We start from the raw sequence: 16,800 nt of genomic DNA on the forward strand, positions 1-16,800 counted from the left end.
TCTTGAGATTTGTCTAATTATGGTCATATTTATGAGACTATACTCAGGTTTCTCTTACACTTTGCATTGGCTCTGGATGGCTTATTAGGAAAAGAAGTGGCCATCTACTCAACCCCTTCTATGCAGGAATATTCAATTACAGCACTCCTGAAAGATGCCCATCCAACTTCTTTTTAAACACCTCCAAAGATGGAGAGTCCACCACCCTCTGAGACAGTTGATTCCACTATTGATTCCTAATGCTTAGTTGGAATCTCTTTTTTTTTTAACAGTAGTTTGAATCCACTGGCTCTCATTCCAGTCTCTAGAGCAGGTGAAAACAAGCTGGCTCCATCTTCTACAGGTCAACCGTTCAGATATTTGAGAATTTCTATCACGTCACCTCTCAGTCTTCTCTTTTCCAAGCGAAACATACCCAACCCTCTCATCATTTGTTGTAGGTTTGGTTTCCAGACCTTTGATCATCTTGGTCCCCCTTCTCTGGACAGTCCCAGCTTCTCAATATCCTTCTTTCTTATTCTTTCTATTGTCGACATTTTAAAAATGGGTTAGTTATTCTGAAACAAACTAAACATGTATTTAAATAAGGTAGGTTTCTGAAGCCAAAGAATGGAATTGCTGAAATGGTTCTATCTCCGACAAAAAGCATATCTGGGTCTAGGAAGAACCTACCTGGCAGATCACATTGAAGCCCCAACAGAGGTGCATTGAAAAGCTAGGAAGATTTTGTTTTGAGAAAAAGTGCAAAGTTTTTAACGCAGAATAGAGCAAATACAGCTCCATCTCCCGTTGCCTCTCAATCTGTCTTCTCTATGGTGGAAGATTACCCAAGCTACAGAACACTAAGTTCCAACCAGCCAGAGACCAGCAGGGTAAGACCTCAGTTCCTCCTGTCCCCATGAACACAAGATGGTCAGAGGGGAAGTGCCAGCATCACAGTAGTATCTTGTGCCCTAGTTCTTATCTTCACTCCAAACCCTCTCCACAGATGGGGGAAGGAAGAAAAGAGAATCTGTGTTATGTTCCTTCTTGAAATACCACACATCTCCAAGCAATCTGGTAATGCCCTTATCCTAGAAAAAGGGAAGCAGGACTGGAATTCTTTGTTGGTCAATATTTATCAGTCTGGATCATGTTTTTGTAGAAAGGCAGAACATAAGTGTAATAAATAAAATAAAATGAGCCATACAATTCTGGTTCATATTAGCAGAACAAGAGAAGGGTGTCATCATGATACACTCTTGTGGGTTTATGTAGCATCCAAGCAACGGTAAGAAACAATATGAGTAGTGGAATCATGCCAGGATTTGAGTTTGCTAAGAGTCTTTAACTGGTCACATCTGGGTCATTTTGTATGTCACTTGCTGCCTACTGGTTGTAGCCAAAACTAAGAGTTCCCAAGAAATCAATCAGGGGAGCTCTTACAGTAAAAGAGTGGGTCAGGTGATGTCTCCTAATCCTTCCAGAAAGTTCCAGTTCAGTCTTGCTCTTATCTAAGTTTAGAGAAGGCTATCTGGCCCACACAAAGAAGGAATACACCCACAAAGGTATATTTAAATATGGATTTTGTACACATTTTTATTTCCATGCAGATTAACATGGAAATGGGACAGAACAAAGATGAGCAAACTTACTTAAAAGTGGGAAACAGTGGAAACAGTCTGATTTTGTCCATCCTTTCCCTCATATAGTTCAGCATGTTCCATTTTGGCTCTTCAGTACTCACACTGCTTAAATGAGTTTTAAAATTACTAAGATAATTATTATCATTCCTTTTGCCAAAGGACCTTGGCCATTAACGCTGACAAACAAACATTTGAAATGTGGTTTTGGAGAAGAGTTCTACGGTTACCGTGGACTGCAAAAAAAACAAAAAACAAAAAAACAAAAAACAAATACATTGGTCCTAGAGCAAATCAAACCTGATCTTTCCCTAGAAGCCACAATGACTAAATTGAAACTGATGTACTTTGGCTATATCATGAGAAGACAGAGTCACTAGAAAAGACAATAATGCTTGGAAAGGTAGAAGGAAATAGAGGAAGACCGCATATGGATAGATTCCGTCAAGGAAGCTACTGTCTAAGTTTCCAAGACCTGAGCAAGGCTTTTGATGATAGGGTGACTTGGAGGTCTCTCATTGATAGGGTCACCATAAGTCTAAGTTGACTTGACAGCAGTTGACAACAAGGATTCTTTGCCAAATTTGGCTTCCTGGTCTCTGGGGCCCTGCACATTCTTTGGACTCTACCAGAAAACCTTCCCCCAAGTGTCTTTATTTAGCAATTTGCAGCAAATGGCTCTCTGTGGGAGCACAGCTTCTCTTTCACACACATTTCTCAGGCCCAGATCAGCTGCCAGCATCAGCAGGTCCAACACAAGTATCTCCTGCCAAGTGCCCTCTTTCCCTTTCCCAAACCTTTTTTTTTTCTCCACTGCCTGGGAAATATGTTACAGTGAGGGAATCCACATGGGCAGGTGCTCCTTCTGTGCTTGCCAGAATTGCCATTAAGTCTTTGCCAATAATCCTTACAGTAGCATTCTAGCTATAAACGGATAGCTTTGTTTCTCTTTTTAGTGGAAGTGCAATTCAGTCGTGAGTGCATTGAGTTCCCTTTCCTCCCCCCCCCCCCCCAGGATAAAAGGATTTATCCAAAGGAAGTGACTCTGCTTTTGAAAACAAAATAGTAGCATGCAGAACTGTACCCAAGTTCACATGGGGATTTTTCTTTGTGCGTTTTGTCCACACAATTTTGAGATAGAAAGGTTGCATGGAGAAAAATGAAGCAGTAAATCCACTTGTACTGGGCAAAACAAGGAATGTAGGGTCAGAGGTTTCTTTCATTCAGGGAAAACAGACTTTGGAAATTTTACATTTTTGGACTGTAGCTTCCAGAATCCACCACACAACATTGTCTGTTGGCCATGCTAGTTGGAGGATACGGGCCAAAAAAGTGACCTTTTGGCAGTGACATTGAATAGGGCTAGGAAGAAAGAGATCTATACCTCTACATCCCTTCTCCATTTATCTAACCTGGGAAATCTATAGTTATTTGTTTAATCCATTATTTATATGCCATTTTCCTGTTAAAAATAACCAAAGAGGTTTATATTAAACAAACGACAATTGTGTACATAGTACTTCACTAAAAGAGAGTCAGTAGTCAACCAAAAGCAGTAAAAACATAACCAAGAATGTCATAAAAAGAGCAGGTTGGTTGTTAAATGTTGGACCCATTACTATCTATTCAGAGTGAGCAAGGGAGAGAATCTGGCTAATCTCTGTTTATAGCACCCACCACTGAGAAGGCCCTGTCACTGTGTAGGAATCACACTAGCCACACTCCATATTAAGCTACAAGGCCATTCTTGCAGACCCTGGAGCATTTCTCAGAGAACCACACACCCAAAGCTTCCAGGGACCATGAGTATTCTTTAAAAACAAAGAGGGGGCTCACAAGCTTTGCTGCAGCAGAAACATGCCACCATTCTGAGCAAACCAGAGCCAGTTCCTTAAGGAAGTGTTGGTGTGACCCATAGTGGGTATGGAGACTGGGTGAACTTTGCTTTAGCTATTCATATTTGTGGTGATATATTAAGAAGCTGGTGTGTGTGTGTGTGCGCGCGTGCATGCACACGCGCATGTGTTGTGTGCCTTGAAGTCATTTCCAATTTATGGTGATCCTAAGTCATGGGATTTTCTTGGCAAGATTTGTTCAGAGGAGGATCTTTTGCCATTGCCTTCCCCCTGAGGCTGAGAGCATGTAACTTGGCCAAGGTCACCAACTGGGTTTCATGGTAGAGCTGGGAATTGAACCCTGATCTCTAGATCATAGTCCAACATTGAAACCACTATGCCATACTGGTGCTCACTGGTATCCCTTAGACCAGTGGTGGAGAACCTATGGCACGCGTGCCCTTTTTGGCATACAGAGCTCTCTCTGTGGGCACAGGAGGGTGGGGAAAGAGGAAGAGCTGACAAACACCTATACCTCCTCTTCCCCCGCATTCCCTTTGGGAAGCCAGTTAAAGGCATGGGAGGTGGGGAAAAGAAGGAGCAGACGTGCCCTATGCCTCTTCCCCATCCCCACCCTCCCAATCAGTTATATTAATTTTGTTTCTAAGTTGGGCATTAAGCTCAGTCTCCATTCCAGAAGAGGGACTGAAAATATGCCTTGCAAAATCCCGTACAAACCACTTGAAGAATTCTGGTTCAAAACCAAAGATTTCTATTTGTAATAGGTTTCTAGCCCTGATGGTGTCCATTAGTACTTTTGTGCATATCTCAGCCATATTAATGGTATTTGACAGGGAAGAAAAGATGGTGTATTGCCTCATGTAATTAGTTAGGTAACATGATATATTTTATTATATTAGGACACAATATAATGTATTGTCTAATTGCATCCTGTGCCATGGTTTGTTCTATTTCATGTCTTCACCTTGGTGGCCACGAGTGATTGTAAGAATGCTGTTATAGAAAAATTGGCAAGCTAGTGCCATTGTCAGGAGCCACTGAATGCCACTTAATTTTTGGAGGGCTTCCAATTTATGCTTGAAGGTCCAGTGTTGTTTTACCTGCCTAATTTGCTTTGATTTACTTCACTTTTCTCATAGCAATTACTGGGAGAACTCTCAGAGGTAATTCTCTCATATACAACGTTGTGCAAAAATGCTGTGTGTTAAAAGTTTTGTGGGGACTGGCCATAAAATCTGTTGCACTTCTAAAAGCCTGCTCCACACTTTGTTTCTTATAGCAAACTGTCTAATATTAAAGGATGCAACTGAGGGTGATGACATGAACCCCTCCCAACCTAAGGAACCTGAGGGTCGCTCCAACCGTGCCACAAACCCTGTCGCTGCTCCTGTGCAACGCCAGATCAATTAACAACAAGACCCACATCCTCCACGACCTGTTGGAGGACCGTCGTTGTGATCTGGCTTGCATTACCGAGACCTGGTTGGGGCCTGAAGGGGATGCAGTGTGGGCTCAGGCCCTGCCTGCCGGGTTCTCGGTGAAGGACCAGCCCAGGTTAGGTGGGCGGGGGGGGTGTGTGGCCTTGATACATAGGAACACCGTGTCCCTCACTAGGAACCACATTAGACAGACATCCTATATTGAGTGTATTTACCTGACCCTTAAAGCTAGGGACAGTCTAGGGATTCTGTTGGTGTATCGGCCACCCCGTGCGCTAACGGACTCCCTTAACGAGCTGACACAGCTGGTCGCTGAGCTGATGTTGGAGACGCCCAGGCTACTTGTCCTGGGTGACTTCAACATCTCACTCACGGCCAGCTATGTTCCATCCGGTGCGGCTCGTGAATTCATGGATACCATGGCTGCCATGGGCCTGTCCCAGCTAATCCAGGGTCCCACGCATTGCGCGGGTAATACCCTCGATTTAGTTTTCTGTTCTGATGTGGAAAATCCGTGGGCGGAAATATTTGATATTTCCCCCTTGCCATGGACGGATCATTTCCTGGTTGAGGTGAAAATCAAGGTCTCTACCCAGATCCCTCCCGGGGGTGGTGGACCTGTTAGGATGGTCCACCCTCGAAGGCTAATGGAACCTGCCCGGTTCCAGGAAGCCCTAGAGGGGTACATGGTTGGAAGCGACGGCGATTCTGTTGATGCCCTGACTGGTATCTGGAATACCGGTCTCTCGAGGGCTATACACAGTATCGCTCCCAAGCGCCCTCTCAGACCCGCTTCCAAACGTAAGCCTTGGTATACGGAAGATCTCCGGGCAAGGAAGCGGGAGCTGCGACGGCTAGAGTACCGTTGGCGGAAACACCTTCGCTCACACGACAAGACTCTCCTAGCCCAACGGTTAGAGGACTATGGAGAGGCGATACGAGCAGCAAAGAATTCGTTCTATGGTGCTCGTATCGCGTCCGCGGAGTCGCGTCCAGCAGAGTTGTTCAGGGTAGTCAGGGAGCTAACTCAGCTCCCTCCCACCCTGAACCAGATCCTGGAACCTTCTAAGGCCTGCTGTGACTTATTTAACGACTTTTTCGTGGATAAAACTTCTCGTATAAGCGAAGGTCTTAACGCCGACATTCAGGCAGAACCTAACGTAGAGGCGTCCAGGGCCTCCGTGGACTTAGTTAAGCTGGATCAGTTCGAGTCGGTTAATACCGAGGATGTGGACAAGATCCTCGGAAGCGTTCGGAAGACAACCTGCTCTCTCGATCCCTGTCCCTCGTGGTTAGCAGCCCAGGGGGGACCGGTTGTAACCTCATTGTTGCACCGGATAATTAATACATCTTTGAGGGAAGGGCAATTTCCATCTGTTCTCAAATTGGCCGTGGTAAAACCTTTGTTAAAAAAGCCCTCCCTCGACCCCCTGGTGTATAATAATTATCGGCCTGTTTCACTGCTGCCATTTTTAGGGAAGGTGATCGAGAGGGCGGTTGCAATCCAGCTTCAGGGGGTCTTGGATGAAACGGATTATCTGGACCCATTTCAAACTGGCTTTCGGGCTGGTCATGGGGTTGAGACGGCCATGGTCGCCTTGGTCGATGATCTCCGTCTGGGCATCGACAGGGGAAGCGTGTCCCTGTTGGTGCTCTTGGACATCTCAGCGGCTTTCGATACCATAGACCATGGTATCCTTCTGGGACGCCTGGCAGAGGTGGGGATCGGGGGCACTGTGCTCCAGTGGTTCCGGTCCTACCTCTCTGGGAGGTCCCAGATGGTGCAGCTGGGAGACGTGTGCTCCGACGAGAGGCCCCTTAAAACTGGGGTCCCTCAAGGGGCCATTCTGTCTCCCATGCTATTTAACATTTACATGAAACCGCTGGGAGAGATCATCCGGAGACATGGGGCGCGGGGTTATCAGTACGCTGATGACACCCAGATCATTTTCTCTATGTCTCCGACTGATGCAGTGACCGAGGATGGCGTCTCTCCTCTCGTGGCCTGTTTGGAGTCAGTAATGGGCTGGATGAGGGAAAACCGACTAAAGCTGAATCCAGAGAAAACGGAGGTACTCGTGATAGGTTCCCCTGGTCCAGGAATGGCGGTGGTTCCACCTGTCCTGAACGGGGTCACGCTCCCTGTGAAGGACTCCGTGCGCAGTTTGGGGGTGCTTCTTGACTCGTCCCTTCACCTGACTGCTCAGGTGAATGCGACGGTCAAGAGCACCTGTCATCAGCTTCGGCTGCTTCGCCAGCTGCGCCCATACCTGACCCAGAGGGACCTTGAAACTGTGGTACATGCCCTGGTAACCTCGAGATTGGATTTCTGCAATGGACTCTACATGGGACAGCCCTTGTACCTAACCCGGAAGCTTCAACTGGTGCAGAACATGGCTGCAAGGCTGGTCACTGGCACGTCCAGGGCCAGCCATATAACACCGGTTCTAAAAAACCTCCATTGGCTGCCCATTTGCTTCCGGGCGCAATACAAGGTGCTGGTAATGACCTATAAAGTCCTAAATGGCTTGGGCCCAGGTTACCTGAAGGACCGCCTCTCCCCATACATTCCGCCTCGCACCCTCAGAACATCTGGGCAGCAACTCCTTAGGGTTCCCGGGGCGAGGCTATCCTCCACTTCTAGGAGGTCTTTTTCCATCGCCGCCCCGGCCCTTTGGAACACGCTGCCCTTAGAGCTCCGCTCAGTCACCTCCCTGGCCCAGTTCAAGCGGGAGTTGAAGACCCACCTGTTTGGCATCGCATTCCCCGACTAGCCCTTATAAGCCCCCCCCCGCCATACGACCGCACAGACAATGGGTACCTAACCTAGGGGCATTTGTTATTTGTTATTTGTTATTGTTTTTTTTATTTGTGTTTATTGTATTTTAACTTTGTATATTTGATATTTTTATGTATTTTTATCTCTTGTTAACCGCCCTGATCTTTGGAAGGGCGGTATATAAATAAACCATTTATTTATTTTATTTTTTAACCTTCGTTAGATTTAAGCCAAACAAATTGGGCTATAAAGACATTGACATAAGATAAATCAGGATCAACTTGATAGATCCCATGATCTTCAGTAGAACACCAAGACGGTTGGACTTCCAACAACAGCAGCACGATATTCCACCCAGATCTAAAGATTAATTAGACCAAAACCATTAATTAAGTTACTAAAATTGATTGATGAGATTTTACTTGGGTTGCACCAATTCAGAAAACCTAAAAGAGAATTCAAGAGTGGACTTTTGTGTGAAAGGACAGTGAGAGCCTAAGGCCCGTTCCACATGGGCGTAATAGTACGGATTGGGTCCGTACTAGGGTTAGAAAGGGGCGTCCCTTCCGGACGCCCCTAACCCTAGTACGGATCAAGTCCGTACAAAATGGCGGCGCCCGTTCCACACGGGGGCCGCCATTACGACGTCATGAACGTGCCGCCTTTGTGCCGCATGAGGGTACCTAGAGCACCCTTTTCGCGGTGCACAAAGGAGCTCCAAAACAGAGCTCCTTCAGTGATTTGCATCGCTGGTGGAGCCTTTAGACAGCTGCGCCAGCGACGCAAGGAAGAAAGTCTCCTCCTCCCCCCTGCCACCGGGTGTCCTTGGGGCTTTAAGCCCCAAGGACACCCCTTTCCAGGCCGCGGGGAAGCGGCCTTTTGCCGCTTCCCCACGGCCTGGAAAGCGGTGGATCGGGGCCCCAGAAGCTGCAGTTCTGGCAGATGAGGCCCCAATCCGGCAGGGAGAGAAGCGCCTACAGGCCGCCCCAAAGGGGCGGCCTGTAACACACCAAAGACACACTGAGAGACACACCAAGGTTTTTTTATTTCTAAACATCCAGTTGGCCCTCCATATCCATGGATTCTGCTTCCATGAATTCAAGCATCCATGACTTTAAAATATTTTTTAAAAAATTCCCAAAAGCAAACCTTGATTTTACTATTTTATATAAGGGACATCATTCTGATATCCATTTTATTTCATGGGACTTGAGCATCCATGGATCTTGTTATCCACAGGTGGGTGAATGTGTCCTGGAACCAAATCATAGCAGATACCAAGTACCCATTGGGTGACTTTTGCAGATTTTTCCCTCCCTCCAGTGAACTCTGGGGCAACAATCAGAAGCATGATCTCTGCCCTAACTCCACCTCTCAGTCTCTCATTAGAGATTGCTGGCAGAAGGATGGAAACATCAGTACACTGCACGCCAGTTGATAGGAGAGCAGCCTCCATAACTCGCAGTGACCGTTGCTTGGTAAAAAAAGGATCAGGGGACTTTTAGAATTGTGTCCATAGTGCCATGATAATGAATATGTAGGGACCATAAATACAAATGAGTTATGGATGTATAATTATTGGCTATGCATTCACAACTATGCTGGTAAATTCCAGCTTCTTTTGTTTTGTTTTTTCCCAACCCTCCAATATGTGGGAGTATATGTGTTACCTTGTCATGCCTCTTTGGCATGCCTCACTGATTCAGTGTGTGATTTTTTTTCTTGTAGAGGGCTTAATTTTTTCCCCAAAACCCTGGAAGATTTTTTTTCCATCTTTGTCCAAAATTAAAACAATTTCTTTTCATACCTGCAGAAGCAAAGGACAGACTTTGTTCCAAAGCAACCTGACCCAACACCTGTTGCTCCATCGCCACCTCAGACACCGATTCCCGTTCCTCTCCCTCCCAGCATTCCAGCACCTGTCCCTGTTCCTGTGCCAAAGGTACCTGTAGCCATCAGCCGCCAGAGCAGCACGTCAAGTGATGGTGGGAGAGATGCACAAAGGCAAAAACCACCTCCTGTAGATCGTGAGTGTCTCTGTCTTTTGTGCTTGGTTGTTTGTGTAAGATAAGAAAATCATGTGAGTTAAAAGGAGAGTTACTTTCTTTAACATTTATGAAGTGTATTCTGGACACACAGCAAATTTTTCACTTTCAGCTTTAAAAAAAGAGAGCCAGGTTTCTAGCCCTTTTGGTCTCGGAACAAACCACCTCGAGATCTGTCCCCAATCTCTGCTTAAAACAGGAATGCAAATCTTGCAACCCTCCAGATGTTGCTAGATTACATCTCCCAGCATCTGTCACCATTGCTTGTGCTGGCTAGGAGTGCTGGGATCTGTAATCCAACAACATTTGGAACACCACACTGCCCCTGGTTTAAAATTTTACCAGTTCCAGGAGGGATTAGGCAGGGCCTCCAACTGTCAGGAGAGGCAATGAAGGGCTGTAGAGGAATGGTTTTGGAAGCAAAATGTTTTGTATGCAGAATGTCCCACGTTTAATCCCTAGTATTCCTAGGTAAAATGAGAAAGGATTGACCTAACTGGACAGTACTGAGCTAGATGGACTAATGATCTGACTCAGTATAAGACAGCTTCTTATGCTCCTCTTGTGTTGAGCTTATTGTCACTAAAGCATTCAGCTCATGTCGAACAGAATGAAGCAATTGCCTAAAGCAAGAGATTTAGGCAGTCACGCAAAGGCAGACAAATCTTCTTTATCCAGTTTGTTAATATATATATATATATATATATATATATATCTTTTTTATTATTGGGGTGCAGAAGAGATGCCTATGGGATTTTTTGCCTTAAGTATCAAAATAATTTAGTTAGCTTTATGTCCCAGAGCTTAAAAGTAGCATGTGTGAATAATAAAAACATTATCTGTAACAGATTATTTTTGGAGGAAAGACTACAACATCCAAAAATATTGTTACTTTAAGGACTTATTTAAAGAGCTGCTTTGGCTCCCTTATTGGAAGAAAAGCAGGAATCAAATCAAATAAATTGTGCAATGAATGGGGGTGGGGCTTTTTCTGTTTTTGATTGCATTTTGTGAAAATATTTTTTTAAAAAACGATAAACAGCAATGTGTTAAAGACATATTCATGACACATGACTCTTACTTAACTCTTCCAAATTCCGCTACATACCTTGCCTTGGTTGGATGCTCCATTTTAGGCTGCCACTTGTCTTGGGTGGCCCTGCTTCTACCATTGAATTCCACATTATTATTATTATTATTATTATCATCATCATCATCATCATCATCATCATCCTGCTTTCCTCCCAGTGCAGGGACTCCAGGTGACATATCTCACTTGTTCTATTTTCCTAGTCAGTTAACACCCCTCATAACTGTCCTGATAAGACAGTTGTTGTTGTGTGCCTTCAGGTTGTTTCCAACTTATAGCAACCCTATCACAGAGTTTTCAGGGGCTGAGAGTGTGTGATTCACCCAAGACCACCTGATGGTAGGATTACTCTGCAGAGAAGGCAATTAAAGACCTAAATTCAACATATCAGCAACATGGAAATCCCTGCTATTACATTTAGACTGGGTTACACTGTTGCACATATGTTTGTGTAATAGTTGCACAAGGCTTGTGAAATCATCCATGCAACAAAAACCATACCCTCTTCACTGTGCCTCTGAAAGTGTGCAAGGGGCAACACAATGGACCTTGCACTGGGGCAGTGATACTGGAAAGAGGGCTCAGTCACTTCTTTATAAATCTTGAAAAGCAATCCTTTCTTTCTTTCTTTCTTTCTTTCTTTCTTTCTTTAGGAAGGAAATCTCAGATGGAAGAAGTCCAGGATGAACTCATTCACCGGCTCACCATTGGCCGGAGTGCTGCCCAAAAGAAATTCCATGTGCCACGCTCTAACGCCCCAGTAGTCAACATCAACTATGATTCCTCTCCAGAAGATGTGAAAATGTGGCTACAGGCCAAAGGATTCAACTCAGTGTGAGTCTTTTAGAGCAACCTTTTTCTCTAGTTCATGCTAAAGGCCTGCTGTCTGCCTAGCAACTGTGAAAACTACCTCTCCACCATCACCCCTGGCCATAAGACCTGACAGCAAAACCCTTGGCTCTGAAACCAAGGTCTTTTACAACAATTTTGAGTGGGAGAACTTACTTGACTTCCGCCTTCCCTGCCTTCTTGAGGTACTGGGTGTCGAAGTTGGGAGAAATATTGTCAAAAGTGAACCCTCCCTGCGCTGGATCCTAGTTTAAAGGAAACCACTGAACCATTGCTCAGTGCTAATGAGTCTGAGGAGGATAGGGCACAGATCATGTTCCATTGGGCAAAAGCAGGAATGCCCTGGGAAAAAATATGTTTCCCTTCTTGGGTAGATCTGTTCACAGCCAGTGTTAAAATAGAGTCCCCATACCTTACAGAGGAACCTTTTCAATAGCTGCATTTAAATGGAGTTAGTTATTCATTTGTTAGTGGCATTTGCATCCCACATTGCAGAATTAATGGAGTTTGACAGTGCTTTAACTGTCATCACTCCCTCCTATGGAAACCTGAGATTTATAGTTTGTTGTCGCACCAAAGCTCTCTGGCCGAGAAGGCAAAATATCTCACAAAACTACAGTCCCAGCATTTCATAGCATTTGAGCCATGACAGTTAAACCAGAGTCAAACAGCCCTAATGCAAGATTCAGACTGCTATACCATGCTATTAACAGTTAGCATGGTGGGTTTTTAAAATATAAAACATGACTGTAAAATAATTATTGTTCATATATTACTGCTAATCATACAGGACTGTCAACAGCCTTGGTGTTTTGACTGGTGCTCAGCTGTTCTCTCTCAACAAAGATGAGTTAAAATCAGTGTGTCCTGAAGGAGCTAGAGTCTACAGCCAAATTACTGTTCAGAAAGCTACACTGGAGGTATGTACAGAGGCTTTTTTTCCCCCTGCATAAATTATCCATACTTTATCTGTAGAAAGTTGTTGATGTCTTTTCACAAAGCATGGAATGAGCGAAGTAATAGATGTTGCAAGTAATGAGTTAGAACTAACACAATTACTTCATAACTAGCTACTTTTGTATCAGTGCTACCTCTAACTTACTACTTTTTGTATTAGAGGAGAATAAAATTACATTCCCAAAGTGTTACTTTTAAAAAGTAACTTTCCATGCTCTGTAAGGTAGTTGCTACACAGGTTTCAGGAAACTCAGATGTTTCTGTACCTAGGCATGATGCAATGCAAATGTGAGTGCATTCTTGAAAGCAGGGTACTATTATTCTGCTCACATTTAGATGTAAATACTAAACCCTAGATTAATATTAAAAGAACAAGCCAAGACAAACCTAGTGGCCCTTCTCCAATAATGCAGCCATAAGGAGATCAGAACCTTCTCATTTATATTAAGTGCAGTTTATTTGTCCTTGAAAGTCTTAGCTTTGATGATTGAAAACAAGCCATCTTCATAAACTATGGTCTGATGTTAACTTGCATCCTTTAACCATAGTTTAGTGGGCAAAGTGAAGCCTGTGGGTCACATGCAGCCGCCCCCCCAGGCTGTTTTTCTGGCCCTCAGGCTCCCAGGGTTAAAAAATAATATAACTGTAATGCTACACCCTAGTTTAATTTTTTAAACCCCCCAGAATGCTCTCTAGAGATTCAGGAAAGGCTCAGAACAAGGTGACAATGCATCCATGATCCCTAGATGACATTTAGAGGCCATTTTTTGTGTGCAAGTGGTTGCAGTGCGGGGTGCAACCCTCCAGTGTCTCCAGTGATGAAGCCCTCTAGCCATCCACAGTTGCCCATTCCTGGTTTAGTGGTTTGTCCAGGATCAGATACATGGAAATATGAAGCTAATCCAAAACAGACATGAATTTTTTAAAAAGTTCTTACGATCAAGCTGAGAGAAAAGGAGGGAAGGAGGAAAGAATAGCCAAACCCAGGCTCATAACATTAAAGGCTATAACTTTGATGATATCTTCCCTTGATAACTCCAGAAAACCTTGGTGGATCTCAACAGCTTATGTCATCAAGTTGCTGCTAGCTATGGGACACAGCCAAATGTTTCTCTGGTCTCCCCTTTCCATCAGCAATGTGGAGGGTGGGAGGGAGGTCTGCATTGGCTAAACAGCAAGCCTGAGAGGAGGAGAATTTCAGATGATAGATATAGCATAGTTCCTCCTGCCAATCACACAGTGCTGTGCCATACAGGATCTGGAACCTAGCTTTGAGTATTTTTATATTCAGTCATTTTACGTTTGAACTCAGAAAGATCTGCTTGTGCAGAAAAAGAAAGGTGTTGGGTCACAATCTCTCCCCCTGTCTTTCTTCTGATTTCACAGGCTACCAGTGGAAGTTCAGAATTGCAAGAGATCATGCGAAGACGGCAAGAGAAACTCAGCGCAGCTGCAACAGACTCAGGAGTGGAGTCTTTTGATGAGAGCAGTGGTCATTAAATGTCTTTTCTATGTTTTGTAATTGTTAAAAAAAGAGAGAGAGAGATCCCATTGTTTCTGGCATTGTTCCATCGCACTTTGTTTTAGAAAGCTATGAAAGGGAAATGTCTGGCTGGTTGTCATTATTTATGTAGATACAATTTGATGCCATAAAGAAAGCATGCAGTTGGGACATTAAAGGGGAGGTGAGGTAGAGCTACTGTTGCCCTCTTCTTCCCCCTTTGATTTAAAAGTATATTTAAGGCAGAATTTTTCAGGGGTTCTGAACCAGTCCTCCTGAGGCTGGTGGGCAAAAAAAAAACATCAGTTCACACTTTTCTTCTTTGTGAGTGGGTAAGTGAAATCCCATCACTGATTTTGACCATTCACCGACACTGAGCTGGCGGGTTTAAAACGTATTGAAGTCTTCTATCTGGTTGTGAACCCAAAGGGCATGTGGGATCCAGCCAGAGTAGTCCCATTGATTTGAAAGGGACATTGAGCATATGTTTACCACACTGCCCTTGGGGATCCTAAGGAGTTCACTGTGGCCAGGGGTCTCTTCATCCCAATTGCTTTGTTCCCCAGTGATGGCCTCTTTCCAGTGGTGTATAGTGAGTACCATATCAATGGTATGGTGAATTCACTCTTGAATTTGTGTATGAACTTTAAAGGACCTGTCCAAAGTGCTAAACTTATATAAGAGAGAAGGTTTAGTGCCCAGGGGAGCAATTTTCGTGTTCAGACTAAAATCTGAAGCTGATTCACCAGCACACTGACATGGAAGGGTTTAGACACCACTCTCCTGTTCCATTTTTTAGCATAATGTTATCCGGGTTTATTTAAAAAGTTCCTGATTGCCAAGAAAATGGAGGCCGTGTGGTTTTGGTATCATCCACAACCCTGATCTTAACATGAGCACAGATTAAATCCTTTGGACAGCATCAAGAGATGATTTCTTAATGGAAATGTAGATAGCAAAATAATTTATTCTGGATTCCAATTTTATTGCTGTTCCACTGGGAATAAGCACAAACCAATAAAGCCACCAATAATGGAAGCAATAGCACAAGTATCAGTTTTTAAAAGGGGGAAGTTGGACCTTCTTTGGGGGGGCTATCCATGTGGTTATTCACAGTATTATTTCTTAAGAGTATTGCCTTTGGTTTTCTGCTTTAACGTCACCAGTGAAATAGAAAGGATAGCCCAGTTTTTGCAGGTTCAGACAGTAAGGGTATTTATAAATGTTAAAAATATATATTTGAGAGAATGAAGTGATCATTTTGAAATTAAATCTTTTAAAATATGGCCAAGCTAAGCATAGTAAAAACAAAAACAAAATCCTAATAAACATTATTGGGGGGATCCATCATGACTTTTTTTATTTTCTCTATTCAAAATGTTCTATTCTGTCACTTGTATATAAAGGCATCAAAAGCCCATCATGTCATTTAGAAGAAATTAATCATCTAGTTTTATTAATTTTCATGGTGCCTTTTTCACATGACTCAGCCAATAGTCTGCAATAAACACTATTTGATGTATATGAAATGGCTTTGCTTTATCTGTCATGATAAAAGCAGAGAGAGGAACAATAGGTGTTGGAATATCTTTTGTCCAAAATGATTGCAGAGTAGGTAAATTAATTATTTTTGTCTCCACTACTAAAAAATATAAGAGAAATAGCTGCAACTTAACCAGAATATTCAACCGGGGGGGGGGGGGGGGCTAATGAAGATAGTTATAAGAGAGAGAGGTTTTGACTAACATATACTAAGCAAGTAAATCACCACATTCAAATGGTAGACCTCTTAATGAACCCAAGGAATGGCTTTTCTAAACACACACACATACACACACACTCCTAAGGCCAGCCTCTATACCAGAAGACTGAAGCAGTGTAACACTGATTTTTAAAGGGGGTCCAGGAAAGTACAAGCTACTTACCTTGAGGGAGTGCATTATTTAAGTTGTGAGCCATATAGAGCAGGGGTAGGCAAGCATAGGGGCGTCAGGAACCAGTTCTCCCTCCCCTGACCCCTACAGCAGGGGTTCCCAGCCTGGGGTACCCACACCCCACGTTGGTACAAGATGTAATTTCAGGGGGTGCAACAAAGAGTGGTTTATGTCCTTGAATCATGAATCATGATTCAACCAGGTGCCCTGGGTTTTGAGAAGTGGCTATGTTGCATTGATAGTAGTCCCATAGTTTATTTCATCAAAAGGAAAGAATTTACAACAGTTTACACCTTTTTCTGAATTAGAATCTAATTGCTCAACTTAGAATGGCATTTTATGCATGGGTGAAAAGCTTGTGGTTGTTGTTGTTTTTAAATTCAATCTGTTCACTTGCAGTATTGTATGTGGTTCAATTTGTGGTTTAAAAATTAGAAATTAGACTTCATCTTCAAATGTGTTACTGGTTTTCTAGTGAGTGCAAACATTAAACAAACATTTCCGAGAGATGTGGCACATAGAAAAGTTTGGGAATGACTGCCCTATGGTAAATCCAAATATCTGTTTTCTTCAGTAGTCTCTCTCAAAATGACGAGAGAAAATGATATCATGACCTGTTGCATTTTTTAAAGGGGCTACAGAAGAAAACAGAAGCAATTGGGGGTACTATGAGATTCTGTGGTGCTTGTGGGGATGGGGTATTTCTGCATGTTTTCATGTGTTTAGGG

At 43.7% G+C, this 16,800-nt stretch overlaps 1 protein-coding gene across 3 annotated transcripts in view; it reads left to right on the forward strand.

Moving 5' to 3' along the window:
* Nucleotides 1–15,798, forward strand: part of EPS8 (EGFR pathway substrate 8, signaling adaptor) — a 170,466-nt gene extending 154,668 nt beyond the window's left edge. For all 3 annotated transcript variants that reach the window (XM_089527689.1, XM_089527688.1, XM_089527690.1), the window contains exons 18-21: nucleotides 9,510–9,723; nucleotides 11,485–11,665; nucleotides 12,471–12,600; nucleotides 14,024–15,798. In XM_089527689.1, coding sequence (XP_089383815.1) covers nucleotides 9,510–9,723; nucleotides 11,485–11,665; nucleotides 12,471–12,600; nucleotides 14,024–14,137 — 639 coding nt within the window. In that variant the 3' untranslated portion in view covers nucleotides 14,138–15,798. The remainder of the gene's footprint in view (nucleotides 1–9,509; nucleotides 9,724–11,484; nucleotides 11,666–12,470; nucleotides 12,601–14,023) is intronic.
* Nucleotides 15,799–16,800: the final 1,002 nt, after the last annotated feature.

The sequence above is a fragment of the Sceloporus occidentalis genome, unplaced genomic scaffold, assembly GCF_023333645.1.
Source record: "Sceloporus occidentalis isolate IW3139 unplaced genomic scaffold, rSceOcc1.0.p SCAF_5, whole genome shotgun sequence".
NCBI classification, from domain to species: Eukaryota; Metazoa; Chordata; class Lepidosauria; order Squamata; family Phrynosomatidae; genus Sceloporus; species Sceloporus occidentalis.